Source organism: Gadus morhua, chromosome 6 (assembly GCF_902167405.1).
Source record: "Gadus morhua chromosome 6, gadMor3.0, whole genome shotgun sequence".
NCBI lineage: Eukaryota > Metazoa > Chordata > Actinopteri > Gadiformes > Gadidae > Gadus > Gadus morhua.
In genome coordinates, this window is record NC_044053.1 from 24590943 (window position 1) to 24610922 (window position 19980).

Below are 19980 nucleotides of genomic sequence, written 5' to 3' on the forward strand. Positions count from 1 at the left end.
TTAGGGCCGTGACTCTGTCTCACATGAATATGATCACGTGGAGTCACTTCTCCTGAACAACTTTTCTCTGAACCTCTGGAGTTCTGCAGGTGTTTGTGAGTTTGTGGGAGGTGCGTCCCTATTGCTACAGACCTGCTCATATAAGAGCTTTGATTTCCCGGCACCGGCAACGCAACATTTCTAAAGGAGTCCTCTGCACAACCTGCTGAAAACAAAGCTTTGTAATAAAATAATGTGCCCTGAGCACCCTGCCCCTCAGAGTTGGCTTCCTCTATGGGAAACGCTTTCTCTTTTCACATGTGCACACGCCCACACACGACAGACGGCCAGACGTCTCCCCACTGCGTCGTAGCGGGAATGGGTTTGCTGTGCGAGCTCGTCTTTGCCCCCGTGGCCCCGGGCTGATACTGGGGGAGCAAACAGCCGTGTGTGTGTGTGTGTGTGTGTGTGTGTGTGTGTGTGTGTGTGTGTGTGTGTGTGTGTGTGTGTGTGTGTGTGTGTGTGTGTGTGTGTGTCATATGCATGAAAGCGAGGGAGATGGGCCAGCAGACAGATGAGTGTGATGTGGAAGGCGACTGGCAGTACGCCTGCGGCCATGTTAGCTGTTCCTGCACAAGCAGACACAAAGTTATAGGTCACACAGAGGCCAACACTGTGCCAGTACGGTGCGATTCCGCAAGCCCAGTTTTCATACAGGATCACTGTTGAAAACGGCATACATTGTGAACATTTGTACATAGTGGAACAAAGTGTGTTTGTGGGTGTTTTTTGCGATTTCACGTTTATCATTCTTTTCATGAGTGTGCATTTTAAAGGTCCCATGGCATGAAAATCGCACTTTATGAGGTTTTCTAACATTAATATGAGTTCCCATAGAGGAGCCCCGCCGCCCGCTACTGCGAGGCAACACCGACGCGAAGCACCACCTCTGCGGGGCGGTGGTACCTCGGCAGCGGACAGCGCCGAGGCGGTGGTGCCTCGGCAGCGGGGCTCCGGGGGAGACAATCGCGGGCAACAATCCCTTTCTCCTTCCATGACGCAGTTCAGTCTACTTCAAATTGATGTGGAAGACCTAGAAGACCTAGAGACGTCGGAGAACCAGACGCAGTCGTTTGAGATTCATAATATCGTCTGGAGGCGCACACATCTTTTGGCTGTGATAATATATATTATACGATATAGATATCTATGTAAAGTATGATATCATTGAGATATAGAGCTCCAGGACTCCCGCCGGAGCACCCCGAGTGTTCTAGAATATTTACAGAAGACGGCCAATAAAACTTAAGGACGGGCTACCGGTTTAATGGATTTATACAAAATAATTCATTTAAAATGTGTCTGATCTTGGGGTTAAAATCTCCCTCTCTGGCTGTGGTGCCTCGTTCTCCAGTCACTGCCACCAGCTGACAGAGTGGGGGACAGTGATGGGAGAGAAAAAAATCGCTGAAGTTTAGGCTTTCTGTCATTCCCGCAGTGTTGCTTTGTTAGATTGCTGCCAGTCTTTATACAAGTTTGATTTACAATGGTTTATTTTATTTGAGATTTGTAAGCACCCTCTTTATTCTCACTAGCACAAGAGGGATTTTTTTCTTTTGTAGAATCAAAGAAAAACTTGATATTAGATTGAACATTTTACCTCCTTCTACGGTCGGTTGCGTGGGAATTTTGAGTCTGTTTAAATCAATATTTAATTTGCGTTGCTTGAAATAAAATGTGTGGCCATATATGCTGTGTCCTTGTTTGGAAGTCACTCTACATGTGTTCTGAAGTACAATTCAAGAGTAAACCAAAGAGGAGACTTATTTTAACATTAACATAGTCTGTTTATATGAGTTAGTGGTTAATGGATGTGGTCACCAAAGAGAAGACTTATCTTAACTTTAACCTAGTCCCTTTACATGAGTTAGTGGTTAATGGATGTGGTCACCAAAGAGGAGACTCATCTTAACTTCAACCTAGTCCCCTGGATGTGAGTTTTTTGATGAAGTGTTGTGATGCTAACCCTTCCTCTGTGAGGTCCACCCCTCTGTTCTGAGATGTCGTCACACACACTAAACAATTCCAGAGGACAAAGGGAAATAAAAAAGGAGGCGTGTTGGGTGCAGCGTGGGGGGGGGGGGGGGGGGGGGGGGGGCTTCTCTCCTGGAGGGGGGGGGGGGTCTCCTCTTTCATGTTTGTGTAGGCCTCAACGTGCTGATATAATCCAGGCCACTCTTCTTGACGGGGTGTTGGGGGGTCTTGATATGACCAGGGGTCCCCCAACCCCCCCTCCCCTTCTCTAAAGACTTAACTCGCTGCTTCATCACAACTCTTCCCGCCACAAGAAGGCTCCCGGCACGCACTGCGACGGTTGCCATGGCCACTGGGAAGCTCCTTGTGTCATGTGCCTCAGAGAGAGAGCGGGGGGGGGGGCAGCAAGTGACCATTATTAAACTTCACAGCTTGGGCCCCTCTTTAAAGAGTGAAGAAAGGAGTACTGAGGACTTAAGAGGAGGGAGAGAGAGAGAGGGATGGGGGAGAGAGGGGGATAGGGATGGGGGAGAGAGAGAGATGGCTAGAGGGATGGGGACAGAGAGGGGGTGAGGTGGACAGAGTGGGGGTAGAGGGTGTCCATAACAATAGTTACGGCCTCGCTTTAGAAAGAAAAGACTAAATTTTGAGTGTTGTTCAAAACAGCTGCACTGGAATGAACTGACATGACTCTGTGGTCGGAGCATCTCTACCAGTCAAACCGCGCGAAGCGTTCTCAAATCAAAATAACATTACCGTTCTGGAAGATAGGAGCAGACACCTAAAAAACGCCCACACGCGCATCCGCTTGTTTGTTTGTTTCTGTGTGTGTAGTAGTGCATACGTTTATGTCAGCCTGCCGCACATGTATCCCATTTTTTTGTGTCAGGGCCCATAGCTGGCATGAAGGCCCTTGCCCCCCCCCTCACACACACACACACACACACACACACACACACACACACACACACACACACACACACACACACACACACACACACACACACACACACACACACACACACAGACATACATCACTCATCAGATCCTTCTCCCACTGCTGAGGAGTCCTCTGCTATGTGTGTGTCTGTGTTGTAGCTTTTCTGCTCCGCCAGAGAGATTGTGGACTGAGATGGAGGGGTTGACCGAAGATTGAGTGTATGAACACATGCACGTTTTGTCTTTTTAGCACCCCTTTCACACATGCAGTCTTACCTGGCATTCTGGCAAGTTCCGGAAGATTTCTTCATGTGAGAACAGGAGCAAGGATTGATATTCCAGGAAATGTGAACTGGCAATTTTCCTGACCCTTCAGGATTACTCTCGTACTCTCGGAGATTGTAGAAGCCAACAGCCTTCCAGAGAAACAGAGTGTTGGACACATGTCGGACCAACAAGTGGACTCCGCCTCTATGCACAAGGTTTTCATTGGAAGTTGCGTCAGTCTGCTAAACAAATTGCATTGCGTTTGCCACAACCAATGTCGGAATTTGGCTTTAGTATTTGACGGGAGTCAGAAGTGGCTGCATTGTACTACCAGAGGAGGTTAGCTCAGACAGGTGTTGCATCATGGTGCACTGCTGAAAGGCAGAGCTTTGATCTTATCTCTATCAGAAGATAGAGATAAGCACAAGCCATCGTTATCTCAATTTCGAACTTTAAAGACCTGACCATTCTGCCAGCAGACCGTAGAGATTTAAGCTACACATTAATCATATGGTTGTAGCGCAAAGTATATGGGGAAATAATATTTAAATGTTCAGTTAGTGCTAAACGCAACACACAGAATAATAAATGAACCAAGTGGTTGATGGGACAGGGATTCTTGTTTCCCTGTATATGACAAGAATAGGACAAAAGACCTCCCACAAGACCCACTGTAGCACCACAGCAGCCCCACCTGTAGATCACAGCAGCACCACCTGTAGACCAAAGCAGCACCACCTATAGATCACAGCAGCACCACCTGTAGATCACAGCAGCACCCCAGCAGCAACACCTGTAGCCCACAGCAGCAACACCTTTAGACCACAACAATTCCACCTTTAGACCACAGCAACACCACCTTTAGACCAAAGCAGCACCACCTCTAGACCACAGTAGCACCACCTCTAGACCACAGCAGCACCACCTCTAGACCACAGTAGAACCACCTCTAGACCACAGTAGCACCACCTCTAGACCACAGTAGCACCACCTCTAGACCACAGCAGCACTACCTCTAGACCACAGCAGCACCCCAGCAGCACCGCCTGTTGACCCCATTAGAACCACCTGTAGACCACAGCAGCACCACCTGTAGATCACAGCAGCACCACCTGTAGGCTACAGCAGCACCACCTGTAGATCACAGCAGCACCACCTGTAGGCTACAGCAGCACCACAGCAGCACCACCTGTAGGCTACAGCAGCACCACCTGTAGGCTACAGCAGCACCACAGCAGCACCACAGCAGCACCACATGTAGGCTACAGCAGCACCACAGCAGCACCCCAGAACAGGGATTAAAATTAACGACGTCCCGTCGTCCCGGGGACGTAATTAATTGTCATCGGGAGGATCAATATTCTCTCTCGGGTGGACCTCGGGACGTGGAGAATTTAGTTGGCACTGACTTGCTTGCAACAATGGTGACGGAAATATTACTGGGCTTCAGTCGCAGCTTGACACGCCCGGCGATTTCACCGTTTTATCTCAAGTTTCCTGTGTAAAATCAGGGTAAAATCCCCCGTTCGTCGTGGTGCAGACTTTCTTGGTTCACTGGAGAAGTTGGGACTGTGCACGGAGTCTAGACTAAAGATGCGCGGATGAGCTGTAATGTCATCCCTACCCTGCCTAATATCAGTATCCACCCGAAGCAATGTTTTTTTCAACAATTGATAACCGCACCTGCCCGATCACCGGGTGACCAGACGTCCGGATTTTGAGTTGTGTGTTCCACGTCCTGACAAAAGGCTGTCGGCATGCTAAAATGTCCAATATGAAATTTCCCCTGCTATGCTATTTGCCGTAATTTCACCTGCATGAAAGAATGAGTTCACATCTGATTGTAGGCTCCAAACACGATTTACTATTTACAATTGCAAAAACGCCAACATATTCTTTATTTTGCTGACCACCACAAAAGCCTCGTAAGGAAAGTTCCGCTGCGTCTCTCTCGTAGATCGCACCATCTTTCAACTTCTTTGTTTAATGCGACTGCTTCACCTTCTCTTGCATAAGCTGCAGCTCGCGGATTTGACTTTCTCTCCAGTTAGAACTGCTCATGATGATAAGCAAAACAAATCTAGTCTGGAAATAAATATATTATTTTATCAACATATTGTATTATGTCTTCATTATATTATCGGTAAGTAGCCTAACAACTCAAAATGTAAGAAAGATTCTTGGGAAAATTCAGGACGAGCAGCACCACCTGTAGACTACAGCCACACCCAGGCCCGCCGCTCCCTATAAGCAGAGTATGCAGAGTGCGTCACCAAGTACCTGGGGGGGCACCAAAAATGAAGAAAATCAAAAAATATGTGTATATTCCATTATGGAATTACAAAAATATATAAATTAGTTGTGAAGAGGCCCACCGTGGTTTTTTCTTAATTGTATAACCTACCACTCAGGGCTGGCGCTCGGCGCTTTTATGCTGAATTGGGTTTTTGAGGTAATCGGTCTGGCTAATATAAAAAATGATATATATAAATTTTTGGTCGTTGCTAGAAATGTATCTCAATTCGTAGACGAGATAGGAACTTCGCCATAAGTCCTTTCAACCAGGAGAGTAGATGACAGTAAAGAGTAGAAGACAGTAGAGAGTAGAAGACAGTATAGAGTATAGAAGAACGTACAGAGTAAAGTGGACCGTACAGAGTTTAGGAGACAGTTGAGAGTAGAGTAGACCCTAGAGAGTAGAGTGGACCGTAGAGAGTTTAGGAGACAGTTGAGAGTAGAGTAGACGGTACAGAGTAGAGTGGACCGTAGAGAGTTTAGGAGACAGTTAAGAGTAGAGTAGACCGTATAGAGTAGAGTGGACCATAGAGGGTTTAGGAGACAGTTGAGAGTAGAGTAGACCGTACAGAGTAGAGTGGACCATAGAGAGTTTAGGAGACAGTTAAGAGTAGAGTAGACCGTATAGAGTAGAGTGGACCATAGAGGGTTTAGGAGACAGTTGAGAGTAGAGTAGACCGTACAGTGTAGAGTAAACAGTAGAGAGCTTAGGAGACAGTTAAGGGTAGAGTAGACTGTACAGAGAGTGGACCGTAGAGAGTTTAGGAGACAGTTAAGAGTAGAGTTGACTGTACAGAGTAGAGTAGACAGCAGAGAGTTTAGGAGATAGTTAAGAGTTGAGTAGAAAGTATAGTAGAGGGTTGATGGGTAGACACTGAGTGACTGTTTAAGTGCAATGCAGTTCCTGTACATAACACAACAAAAACAAAACACAACAGAACAACACACAACAAAGCAACAGCTCTCGGAGTGTTTGAGGAGGAGGATCTTAAATGAGTAATGATCTGCTATTGGTCTGCAGAGCTGGAGACCAACTTGTTGGTTTTCATTTGTGAATATTATGTTATTTACATATAGGTGTGCACCCTTAAACAACACCCAAGACCACCCATAGCTTTTAGTGGTTCATTGTTTATGAATGAAGGCCCAGCAGTGAGGGGGTCTTTGTGTTCATGTGTACATGTGTGTATGAGGGGGTATGGTCTGCTGGGTGAACCATGTGAGTGTCCTCTCCTACCCCCTCAGCGGCCAACCGTCACTTCCTGCTTTGTCCAAGGGCCCGGCTGTTTGCCAAGACTCGCTGGCGAGCTCCCTCTGAGGTGTCCCCCCCGACGCACGCACAGGCACACAAACACACACACACACATCCAACACAGCATGGCTCTGTGTGACTGTGGTTACGCAACCGACGCCGAATGCTGTGCCTCGCGTTGTGCAGCGAGGAGGGGACGGCGACAGAGAACGTTGAAGAACCATGAAGGTCCACAGTGGAGGCAAAGCAGCCGTACCGGAGCACAAATACACAAACACGCGCGGACCTTGATTAGACTCCATCCGCCTCATCTTCCAACATATTCTTGTGTCTTGTTTCAAAAGGACGTCGTACACTGGAAGTTCGACACACAATAACTTTACAGCAAAGTACGCACACAGCTCGGTCCTTTCATTTCGTGAAATAAATCTGAATTTGTTTGTCCAATAAAGCTGAAGAAGGCAACTATTACACAGCCTACTTTTTTTTAGCTACTGCCATTATCAACTTTGATATAATAAGACAAAAAAGATAGCTAGCTAGCAGTATCAGATTCTGTCTGCTGATTAGAGGTAGAAGCCTGAATTGTTTTTTGTAGTTTGAGACTAGTGAATTCGTTCAGTATTATAAAAAAAACACATTTATTTTTGTTACCATTATACATTATCCTGGTTTGTGGCTGCTCAATTACACAAAAACAAAAATCTTAAGTTTTTATGTACCACAGGAAGCCATACCCACGGGGCTGGCTTCCTGTTGTGTGTTCAAACTTATCGATGGAGTGTGATCCCTGCTTTCAGCATCACTGAACAGTGACACACCTTTCAATGCTAGTTTGCTGGCAGCGTACATTTTCAGCATTGAGTTCAGAGAAACTGTGTGTTGGTGACTCGGGACCACCATTATCACAAACACAATCGTTCCTTGCACTTCATTGACAGCAAAGCTTGCTTTTTTTTTGCTTTTCTTTCTCTTTTTAGAGAAGACTCCACACAAACTCGGACGCTGCTTTTCCCCTCGTGTGTCTTTTACATTTATACTGTCGAAACATTTGAGGATCAAAAAGAATAAAAATTCAATTCCGGACCCCCGACCGCCTCTCTACCGTCTTCAGATGAACCACCACTGTCTCAGGTGACTCCTCCCTGAACCCTGCGGGGTTGAGAGGACTCACATGTGTCTTTAGATGGTTTGGTTTTTGTTTTGGATGGAATTCCATGATATCAAACTACAGTGAGTATAGCAACGGTCTCTCAAAACAAGGCTACGTAGTAAGCAGAGGTAAATGTGTTTCTGTTGTTCTTTGGTTCCAGCTCCTGAATCCCTGCTCAACTGTTAAATATGTTGTGCGCTTGTTGGTCTGGTTTAGGGTGCACTCACACTAGGCCATCTGGCCGTGGCCGTGGGTGTTTTCACACTTGCGATGTTCCTGCCAAACCGTACGGAATCCGTACGGACTCTCACGCTTTCACCATCAATCTCACGCTGTCACGCACACGCAAGAAATGTCACGCCAAAATAAAAAATCCTCCCGTTCATTTTCTGCGGGAGCAGACTAACAGCTGTAACATCTGCCTACCTACAACGTGATCACGGCAGTATTCTCTGATCGTTGATTCGCTGAAAACCACGCACCTGATACTAAGTTGCGTTTGAAAAGGTCAGAGAGAGTTCAGAGCCGGAGTCGGAGCCCACTGATGCGCGTTTGGGGATGGGTCGGTCGCGACCGATCCGTTCACAACCAACGAATCCCGAACGTGAACGACAAGAACTTGTTCCCCAAAACAAGAAGAACTGGTTTCTTTGATTCTTTTGTTTTTTAACATAAAACAAAAATATGGTCACGTAAATAAAATATACAAACAAACAGAGCTTCGTCTCCCCGCCACCTTATATCGATTAAGTCTACAACGTTCTCAAAGATTCAGCCAATGAGAGGTAGCAATGGTGTTGCCATGGCACCTGGGTAAACAAATGACAAGGTGGTACCGTCGAATTTGCGCGCTTTCTCTGTCTGACGTATCTTGGGTCATACCATTCGACGTGGGGCCACAAATATATCCCCCTACATTTCCGAAAATAGACTTGACCTCCATCTGTTTATTGGATAACCGCATTTCCCAATCCCATGAGCGTTTTCTCCATTCTACGTCAATTCAAGAACAAACAAAGAAATTAAACTGCAGTTCGTATTTTTTATTTATGACCATGAAAGTTCTGTAATGCCTGAATTATGAAGAATTAAATGTAAAGAAAAATAAAAATTATAAATATAAAACCATGAATGACCTATAGAGAGTAAGCAAGTGGTATAAATATTGGTGGGACGTTTGCCTATACAAAATAGTATATCTTGTCGATTTTCACGGGGGGGTAGAGCCTATCCCAGGGTATATCTTGGAATACTTGAGAATCGGGCTAGTGGCACTTTTAAATTCCCCAAATGATTCAAGGTGGCCCAGATTGTACATTTTGAAAAAGCGTTTCCATTCTTTAACTTTTTTTCATAGATGAGGGTTTATACTAAACGAGGACTTTTTTGTATAAAACATTTTTTTAGGGTTATGGGTCGTCCAAAAAATTAGCCGCTCACACTAATATTTTAGAGTCTCACTCCAGCCAAAGTCCCAAAGTTGGCAACCCTGAGTTAGTGGCCTTCTTGGCTTTCCATAGAATCCACACACGGTTGGCCGGCATCTACGGAAGAGGATTAGGGCCACACATGTAAAAAAAAATTAAGTTCTGACTTTATTCTCAGAATTCTGAGAAAAAAGTCAGAATTCTGACTTTAATCTCAGAATTCTGAGAATAAAGTCAGAATTCTGACATTAATCTCAGAATTCCGAGAAAAAAAGTCAGAATTCTGACTTTAATCTCAGAATTCTGACTTTTTTCTCAGAATTCTGAGATTAAAGTCAGAATTCTGACATTAATCTCAGAATTCTGAGAAAAAAGTCAGAATTCTGACATTAATCTCAGAATTCTGAGAAAAAAGTCAGAATTCTGACTTTAAAGTCAGAACTACGGGTATCTGTAAGGACCAACCTCCGTGGGAGAGACACTTTGCTTTATGCAGTAGGAGGAAACCTATGGAAAGACAAGAAGGCCACAATCCGGCCCTAGAACGGCGCGGTAAAAGTGCAAAACCTGTGCGGTTTGGCAAGAATTCCGTACGGTTTTGAATGACTAATAGCCGCGGCTATTAGTCATTCACTCCGGCTATTAGTTATTAACTCCGGTTATTAGTTATTTACTCCGGCTATGAGGTATGCAGAACGAGCCCTCCCTCTTCTTTGCTTGACCACTAAGTTTGAAGGCTGTCTAATGCCCCGTTTACACCATCCCGCTAATGGCCGCTAATGGCCGATGGACCACCGATGTGGAAGTCGGGGTGATTCGGGTGACATCGGGCTAAAAATGTATGATCGGGTCAATTTATCGGGGTAGCATTTACACATACCCGATGTTATAACGATAACATAACGATGTATGCCAGGGAAGACACCCGAAGTGCGTTTAGCGTCATTTGACGTCATTTCGAATGACGCCAAACACGTCAAATGACGCGTTTGGGGTCATTTGGCGTCATTTCGGGAGAAGGCAAAGGGGAGACTGGTTTAGACTGATATTTATTTATATATTTATTTATATTACAATAGCGATTTTATAATAATAGAACGCCGGTTCTAAATGGGCGAAGTACCCTGTAATTATAAAAGTAGGACATCCATCCATCACCCCCTATTTATACACAAGTGGCAGATTGAGGGTCTTCCTTAACACAATCTGGTCACTCACAATCGTTATTTGTCTAGGGTTCTCGAGGGTCTTTCGTGTGTTGAGGTTGCCGATATAAAGACGATAAAACACGATAAAGCGCGGAAGATTAACGAATATAGCCGATGTGCCCAGGAAAATTCCCGAACGATTTGCGATGTCTTACGTTATACTCCCGTTCTATTCCCGATTATAGCCGATTAGCCCATAGCAACACCTGGTAACCGATTCTACCCCGATTGACCCAAAATTAACAAACATGTTCGTTCTTTGCCGATGTTGCCCGTTGTTGCCCGATCATTGAGCATTTCTTCCCGTTTCTTCCCGTTGTCTAACGATGTTCCCGGGAAGAGTAACGGTGTTTCCCGATGCAACCACGCTATTTGCCGATGTAATAACGATAGCTGCTGATTTAGCCATCGGGCACCATCGGGGCCCACTATCGGGTAGGTGTAAACAGGGCATAACCAATCAGTGAAGAGAAATACCAGACTAAAGTAACGCATTGTCGAGACTAGAGCTGCAGTGCCTCCATGTTTCGCCGTAACATAAAGCTGTGTTGTCTTTACTAGTTTCACTGCAATGTAATGACCACCACTAGCTAGTGGAAAATACATTTGTGTCTAGTACACTGATATATTTGTATATGTTAGGCTATATATTGAGATGGCAGTGTTCGAAATACCCGTCAATATTCGGGGATGCCCTCATCCCCAGATTGTTCTCGATATGCAGTAGCCAGCTAGGCCATAACATTACAATATTTCATGGATGCAAGCAAGCCAAGACAATAAATCTATATCTATAGCCTACATGACAACACACACGCACACACACACACACAGACACACACACGCACACACGTTAAACACACTGGTATAGCAATAGGAGCCTGCATTGGCTAAAGTTGTTGGGATGCACGTTATTTTATAACAGGGAGGGGCAAAGTTGTGCATTACAATGCAAACACGACAATAATTGGCACAGTTCTTGCGCACTCAGAAGAACATGAACTGAATAAATGCCAGGTATATAGCATATCGGAGACAGGCACACAATCAGTGCATTTGCAAATAAGAGCCTGCAGTATGACCGTTCTTGTGACATTATTTAACCATCCATCTACAGCTAATACGATCAGACAGATACATCATTGATCACATATAAGCCAACAACAAGCCCAACATCACCACGGCAGGTGCGCTCTCTCTCGCACATTCACACAATCACTCCAACTTCTCCAACTCCAAGGCAAAGCTGTTTCACTAAGACCACAAACAACCACAACTAACCAGCCTACATATCCACAACAATGCACAACAATCAGTTCTATACATTGCGTCTATCTTCTGTTTGGCGCACATGGCTAATGTGCATACTTGCACAGGACTGTCGGCTCCGCTTGTCAAAAAAATAGAACGTATTTGTGAATAAATGCTTTGAATTCTGAATACTGGACTTGGTGAGCTTGGTGAGTTGGCTATGGGACGTGCACTTTTACCGCGCCATTCTAGGGCCGGATTGTGGCTTTCTTGGACTTCCATAGGTTTCCTCCTACTTCATAAAGCAAAGTGTCTCTCCCACGGAGGTTGGTCCTTACAGATACCCGTAGTTCTGACTTTAAAGTCAGAATTCTGACTTTTTTCTCAGAATTCTGAGATTAATGTCAGAATTCTGACTTTTTTTCTCAGAATTCTGAGATTAAAGTCAGAATTCTGACTTTAATCTCAGAATTCTGAGATTAATGTCAGAATTCTGACTTTTTATCTCAGAATTCTGAGATTAAAGTCAGAATTCTGACTTTAATCTCAGAATTCTGAGATTAATGTCAGAATTCTGACTTTTATCTCAGAATTCTGAGATTAATGTCAGAATTCTGAGATTAATGTCAGAATTCTGACTTTATTCTCAGAATTCTGAGATTAAAGTCAGAATTCTGACTTTTTTCTCAGAATTCTGAGAATAAAGTCAGAACTTAATTTTTTTTTACATGTGTTGCCCTAATCCTCTTCCGTAGGCATCAAATAACAATTTTGGGGAGAAAAAAAGATCGTCCTGGCGGCCTTAAACTGACTCAACAGCGCCACCTGCTGTTGTGTAGTGTGAATCATATGGTGCATTCGAGTATTCTCTGCGCACCGGCTCGGATCTCGGATCTGATGCCACGCCCACACTTCAAGCGTTTTAGTATTTCGCTCGGTCGTTGGAGGAAAACATGGACGCCACCCGGAAAGCTGTTGTCGCGGTAGCATTGGCAGAGGACCAGGCGATCCAATATAAGTAGGCTATAGGCCATAGTCAAGTCATGTCAAGTTTATTTATCTAGCACATTTAAAACAACAGTAGTTGACCAAAGTGCTGTACACAAATACAATATATTTGTGTACATAGGCAGAGATACGGACGCAGTAAGGTATTGCAGTAATACGAGTGATTGAAATTACCATTTAAACCACCAAAGTGGTCCAAGCACAATGAAAACAGTTCATACTTCAAGTCACAATGGGCGCAGCCATCTTGAATTCTGTCTCGGAATTTCGCTCGGTCACCACTGAGTTCAACCGAGATGGCGAGATCGCCGTCCGAGGAAAAGGGGCGTGTTTGTGCGTGTCGCTAGGCAACGTCCTCGGACCTCCGAGACGGATGGATATTAAAACGCACCAATAGGACATTTGTTTGTCACGTGACTTTTGGCACTAATTTTCCGCCTTGCTGATCCTTGCGCAAATGCTTTCCGATCCACGCGCAGCTTTCAGTGTTCCGTACTTGTAGAATTGTTTTGTGTACTTGAAGGATTTTTTTTGTACTTTGTGTAAAACATACTGTATTTGTTTCTGAAGCAAAATGCATTAGTTTGTGAATGATGTTTTGTATTTGCAAACCACACTGAGCGTGTGTGTGAATCATTGTGCGTGAGTAAAACACATTTTGTGTGCGTGTGAATCGTTATGCGTGAGCAAAACACGTTTTGCGTGTGTGCGGGGTTTTGGCATGATTCTAACTCCATAGGTGTGCTGCTACGGTACGGGCCGCCAAGGTACAGATGCTAATGAGCCAACACGCGCACACGCACGGCTACGCAACCTGAGCTGGATGACGTATAGTCCATGCGACGACCATGGACATAATAAAGGCGACAAGCCTTCTTTCCCATTGAACGGTAAATATGGCGTCAAGCGGTTCAACTGTTGGTTCACGTTGGTCCCATAGAGAAGTCGAGCGTCTGTTAGCCATTTGGGCAGACGATAAGACACAGACTCAGCAAAGTGCGAACTATGTTCTCTGTGTTGTTGTCCATTGTTGTTAAAACTCTGACTGGCGGCAGACTTTATTATGGTCCATGCAGCGGACGCTTGGTCAGTGTTACGTGTTACGACGTGATGACGTATGTACAAGAGCCTATCGTGGCCAGGTCACAGTTGCAACGGCCACGGCCAGAAGGCCTAGTGTGAGTGCACTCACACTAGGCCATGTGTGTGTGTGTGTGTGTGTGTGTGTGTGTGTGTGTGTGTGTGTGTGTGTGTGTGTGTGTGTGTGTGTGTGTGTGTGTGTGTGTGTGGCTAACAGACACTCGACTTCTCTATTGGCGCATTTCCACTGCAGGGTGCGGAACGGATCGAGTCGCAAAGGTGCGGTACGGGTTGCGTTTCCACCGCCAAAAGTGGGCGTGACCCGGACTTAGCCGTACCCGCTTTTGCCTCGTTTTCAGGACTCCTCCGTTGGGGTACTGAAAACGAGACGAGACGCCTGAAAGGGTCCCGGGAAATTCTAGCTACACACCCCCTCCGTTGATTGGTCGACAGAATCATCACTTCCGGGAGACGTGGGGATAAAAACAAACAAACAGTAGCCTCGAGGTATTATTCATTACAATTAACATGTCGCGTAAAACGCTTGCTTGGGCGAACAAGGAGGTGGAGAAGTTCGTCTGCATTCTTGGGGAGGAAGACGTGGTTTACGATGTTTACGTAGCTGCCGCGGCGATCGACATCCGGCCTACCTTAAAGGGTACTGTCGGCGGTGGAAACGCAACCTCGGAACTGAGCTGGGCTATAACGCCCCCTCCCTACCGCACCTTTGCGAACCGATCCATTCCGCACCCTGCATTGGAAACGCGGCATATGGGACCAACGTGAACCAACAGTTGAACCGCTTAACGCCATGTTTACCGTTTGGAAACGGCTCAGAGGGAAGGAACTTCTGACTGAATTAGGAAGTGTAACTATTCTCAAATTCCGGATGATTGTCAATGCAGATGGAATCCATAGATTTCAACAGATGATAATCTCCAGGTTCAACATGGTGGCCACCAGCAGGCTTGTGAATGAAGACGAGCAGTTCAACAGAACACCCTTGACTTAATAATCATAATGCCGCGTCAGGGTTTCATACAAACATGTTCATTATATTGTCAAATGGCTGGAAAGGTCAAATCAAATGTTTGTTGCTGGAGTAGCACTGAAGGACCCAGGTTTCTTGTTTAATAGGAAAGGGAGGCCTACATTTAGTTTTCTACAGGGAATGCAAATGTATTGCACTGGATTTAGCCCGGGGACTTGCTTCATGGAGACAGTTAGAACTCCTTTTACCAGAATACCATGACATGGTATATAAGACTCATACCAGACTTGTGTATATAAGTCTGTTGCTGGTATGACAAAAGCCATATTTAATTTAATTTGGTTTGAATATAAATGTAAAAACACACACACACACACACACACACACACACACACACACACACACACACACACACACACACACACACACACACACACACAGGGAGAGATGCAAAGAAGGAGGGCAAGTGACCACATAAAAGAATCCATGGGAGAAAGCTTTATCTTTTAATAAACTGTAAAGCCAGCAACATGAAATTACGGCATAATAGCATAGCAGAGTCTTCTGAAGACTTAATTGGCTTAATTATAGCAGAGAGCGGGAGCGGAGCGCAGCAGCAGTCCAGAGGAGAGGAGGAACAAAGTACACATACAATAAAGCAGAAGATGTAGAATAGGCAGCCTTGCTTTGTGTGTGCGCATGTGAGGGTGTGCATGAAGCGATTCAAATGAATGTTTTGTGTGGACATGTGATCGCATGCGTATGGTTCATAATATATGAGTGTATTCACATTAGTAATAAAGATGCAGCAGTTGTCAGTGTGAAGCGCAGCTGCCTGTGATGGCTGATGGATACTGAGAAGAGGAGTGAGTAGTCCTCGCTGGCAGGCCTGTTCGGAGACACTAAACATAGCCTTTGTTTTCTCTGTGTGTGCTGGAGTCTAGACGGCCCTCCTCGGCTCTGTGTGCTGTGGTTTCTAGCCACTTGGTGAGATTGTACCCTAATGCCCATGGCTCCAAGTATGGCAGCAGCGGGAGTCTTTTTCTGTTTTTGTTCTCTTTTGGTTTCTTGCGAGCTGCCGTTGCCGGACTAGGTTCAAACCGGGGATTATTGTGATCATACTGCTCCACGACTGAAACAAATAAAAGATGGATCGATTATAAATGCTCATAGTTAGTTGTTTTTTTTGCTGACAGTTGCCTGCAAGTGAATGTGTTCAGCAGCAGGCGCCTCACTCACTGGTGGACCTTAGGAGTGAGCGTCTTTACAGTGCACATATCACTATTCTCCCTGCGTCTTACCAACAGCTATTATTTATTAACCGGCAGAGCAAAAATCAAAAGCGGCAGGCTTGTGCAGAGTTAAATAGAGGAGGGGGGGCTAGCGATTTAAAAGCTGAGGGGGGAAAAAACTGGGTGAGAGGCAGAAGCTGAAGCTTGAAGCTGTCCCCCAACCGAGAGAAACACACACACACACGCGCACAAAAGCACGCACACGCACTAGCTCCATTCTTCTCCCTTTCCCTTCCTCCTCCCCACGTCCACCCCTTCTCGCTTTTGAACTTCCAAGTTTAAGAAAATTTGAGTCTAAGATCGGAGGGAGGGGGTGGTGGTATGTAAAGCAGGCTGGACGAAGGAATAGAAGAGCCAGGGCTTTTATGTGGAGCTCAGGAACGTGGCAGCGCCGCTTAAGGGCTTCTATTGGGTGACAGAACGGAAGTAGAACCACTCTGAAATGTTCCTGATGGAGAGAAATCTCATTAGACCAAAAACGTTAATTTTTCGGTGGGACTAGATGTGTCTCATATGGCTTCGTTCACACTAAAATACCTTATGCTCAATTTGCATTTATTGCTCAAATTCTAAATCTGATTCCAGTGTGAACTAGTCACAGTCCGACCTGGTGGCGATGTCAAGTGCTATGTTAACTACATTACTACTATTAACTACGACTCATTTGACTGTCAGACCTCAGATTTCCTCCACCACAACTGTCTTCCATGTTTTCATTGACAGAGTGACTCCCAAAAAAGCAGAATTGTGACGTAAATGTTGCATGAATTCTGATATCCCTGTCATAAAAAAAAACCAAAAACCAAGAGGCCCAGTGAGCTGAACTACCTTTGTCTCATTGAGTTGCTAGATGACTGTGTGTGTGTGTGTGTGTGTGTGCGTGTGCGCGTGTGCGTGTGTTTGTGTGTTTGTGTGTGTGTGTGTGTGTGTGTGTGTGCGTGCGTGCGTGCGTGCGTGCGTGCGTGTGTGTGTGTGTGGACCAGACCTTGCCGAAGGACGACATCACACAGCTCTGTAAAATTCACAGCGCTTGTACAATTGTCACTTTGATCGCCAGCCCCCCCCAAGTTATGAAGAGTGCTGGCAGGTGCCCAGGGGCAGTTGATAATACCAGGATATGATCCCAGACAAGCTTTTAGATCTTGTGTTGCAGACATCAAACAGCGTCTAAATAGGGCACCCTGGATCAAACGGGGCAACGGTTTGCTGGGTGAAGCAGGGGTTTGGGTAAATGACTCTCTGACGAGGGGAGGGGCAGAGAGGGGGGGAACCAATTTGGATTCTGCAAGGAGATCCTCTGGATTTCTGCGGATACAAGCATTTCCTTTATCTCTAGCCCTTAGCATTAGGCTTCAAAAGAGCTCGGCAACAGAAAAACTTTCTCTTCCCTCGGATGAAAGGGAGTCTCGTTTTGAGCAGCTAAAGAAGCAAATGAACTGCAGCGTGAAACTGGCGGAATAAAATGTTAACTTTCTTGTCATTGTCTGTGCTTTTGTTACTGGTACGGCTTTGTTACTGGTAGGCCTACACTGGTAGCGATACACTGGTGTTAGATGAAAACTTTATCATGGTTATAATACAGCACAGATGTAATGTGCAATGACCTCATGAAGACTAATGATAGGCCACACATGTTTATCACCATATCTTCTGTTAGCCACCGCCTTGTTTCTCTCTGTTTCACTCACTCACTTAATTACTTACTTACTTACAGAGAGAGACTCCTACTACCTCCTACCTCTCATTTCTAAGCGTCTTTAGCCCTAGTCTGAGAACGCCCTCTAGTGGTCATTGATTTGACATCCTTTGCGGAAAACTATCCTGGGGTTCAGAATGTAAATTCTGACTGCTATTGCTGCAGTGTCAGTTCTGTAACTAATAACGCCTTTCTGTTGTTTGCAGGCAAAAAGAGCTGTTCAGAGGGGGGCAACTGCTGTCATCTTTGACGTGTCGGAGAACCCAGATGCTATCGACCAGGTTTGTGTACAACTCAAAGTGCAGTTTTAGAACATGCCATTCAAGTCTGAATGGCCACTCATAATGCCTTCCTGTCTGTCTGTCTGTCTGTCTGTCTGTCTGTCTGTCTGTCTGTCTGTCTGTCTGTCTGTCTGTCTGTCTGTCTGTCTGTCTGTGTATATACTGCTTTAATAAATGTCTTAATTTTTTTATATGTGTTAATGGTGGATTCAGCTGGTTCATACAGAGATTTGTTCCACTATTTAGAGCCATGTGCTGGGATGTTAGCTTAGAATATTGATATTCAGGTTCAGCATTCACTGGTCCTTGATGATGCTGAGGTTATAATTACACAGGACAGCACATCATTAGCTCATCATTGGAGACATGATCAAGTCCTACTCTGCCTGCTAAACTGTCGCACAAACACACCAAGTCCATGTGTCCTCCCTGTCCGACCCTGTCTCCGGGGTAGCCTCTCCTGTCTTTATTTCTCTGATATATCATAAATATATTAATACAGGAGTCTCTCTTCGGAGTGGTTTTGTCGCAAGAATTCACCAGAGGTATTCATCTTCCCCAGGCCCGGACTTGTACAACTTTTTCTCTTTAAGTCTTTTCTCCCTCCCCCGCCGGGCTGTGAGCACGTAGAGCTGAGAGATAAAAGGGATTGCGTGGAGACCACATGAAAGGCAGCGCAGGGCGGCTGCCTTAAATTCCCGAGAGGCTTTTCCAGTCAGGGTGGATCGGCAGAGACAGGACCCACGATGCCGAGGGGCGGGGAGGGGGTGCTGTGGGGGACTGAGGGCCCAGGAGAGGTTTAAAGAGCTTGACCTCCTGGTATGACGTGTTATTGTGGGATCAGAAAAAGGCCAGGGATTGCAAAACCTTGTCATGAATTGATGAGGAGGAAAACATAACCATAAATTTTGCTCTGAACTAGCGTAGCTGGATATACCGGTCTTTGGATGAGGATACACTATAGTAATGTATCATTATAATGAACTACCTCCCAAGTAAACAGTTTGCATTTGCACAGTCACAGACCAGCCCTAATGGCACAGCCAGTCAAAACATCTACATGGGTTATTTATTCATGTATTTATTTAGTCTCCATAATTCAGTCATTAAACCATGACTACATCAGGAGAGATAAAATGACAGATTAGGGCGGCAGACTTGGAGCATGGAGGAAGGAGGAGGAATGACCATGACAAACTGTCTCAGTTCCTAGTCTGCCATGAATGCCATGAATCCTAGCTCCGGCCGTGTTTTTATTTTCTGCTGCTTTTCAGGCAGGAGTTGGCCACAGTTATTGGTCGGTTTGGGTGGCCATAGGTCTGACCCCCCTTCCCTCTTGGGGGTAATGACAGAGTGGATTTTTGTCCTAATGCCTGGGGGCTGTGATGTTATGTCTTATTCATTAGAGGATCGTTCAACTTACGCAGGCTGCTGTCATGGTAATCATGTGCTTTTGCATTGTGGTATATGTGGGTTCTTATGTTGGTGTTTCTTCTCTCTCTCTCTTCCTCGGTCTTTCTCTCTCAGCTGAACCAGGTGGGCGAGGACCCCCTTAAGCGGCCAGTGGTCTACGTCAAGGGAAACGACGCCATGAAGCTGATGAACATCGTGAACAAGCAGAAAGTCGCCCGCGCTCGCATACAGCACAGACCCCCCAAGGTGAGACTGCAAGCCTCCCTCACATGACATGTGTGCGTGTGTGACCCTCACATTCTAGACAAATATAAGGAGTGTGGATCTGCACCAGAGAAACCAATAGGGTGGTGAGGCCCTCCTGTCCTGCTAAAGCGCCCCACCAGTTGTAAAGGTTTGAAAATAACACCATGT

General features: G+C 45.5%; 1 protein-coding gene across 2 annotated transcripts in view; it reads left to right on the forward strand.

Annotated features, from left to right (window-relative positions):
* znrf3 (zinc and ring finger 3) overlaps window positions 1-19980 on the forward strand; it is a 90329-nt gene that overhangs the window by 62325 nt on the left and 8024 nt on the right. For both annotated transcript variants that reach the window (XM_030358526.1, XM_030358525.1), the window contains exons 3-4: window positions 18079-18153; window positions 19681-19812. In XM_030358526.1, coding sequence (XP_030214386.1) covers window positions 18079-18153; window positions 19681-19812 — 207 coding nt within the window. The remainder of the gene's footprint in view (window positions 1-18078; window positions 18154-19680; window positions 19813-19980) is intronic.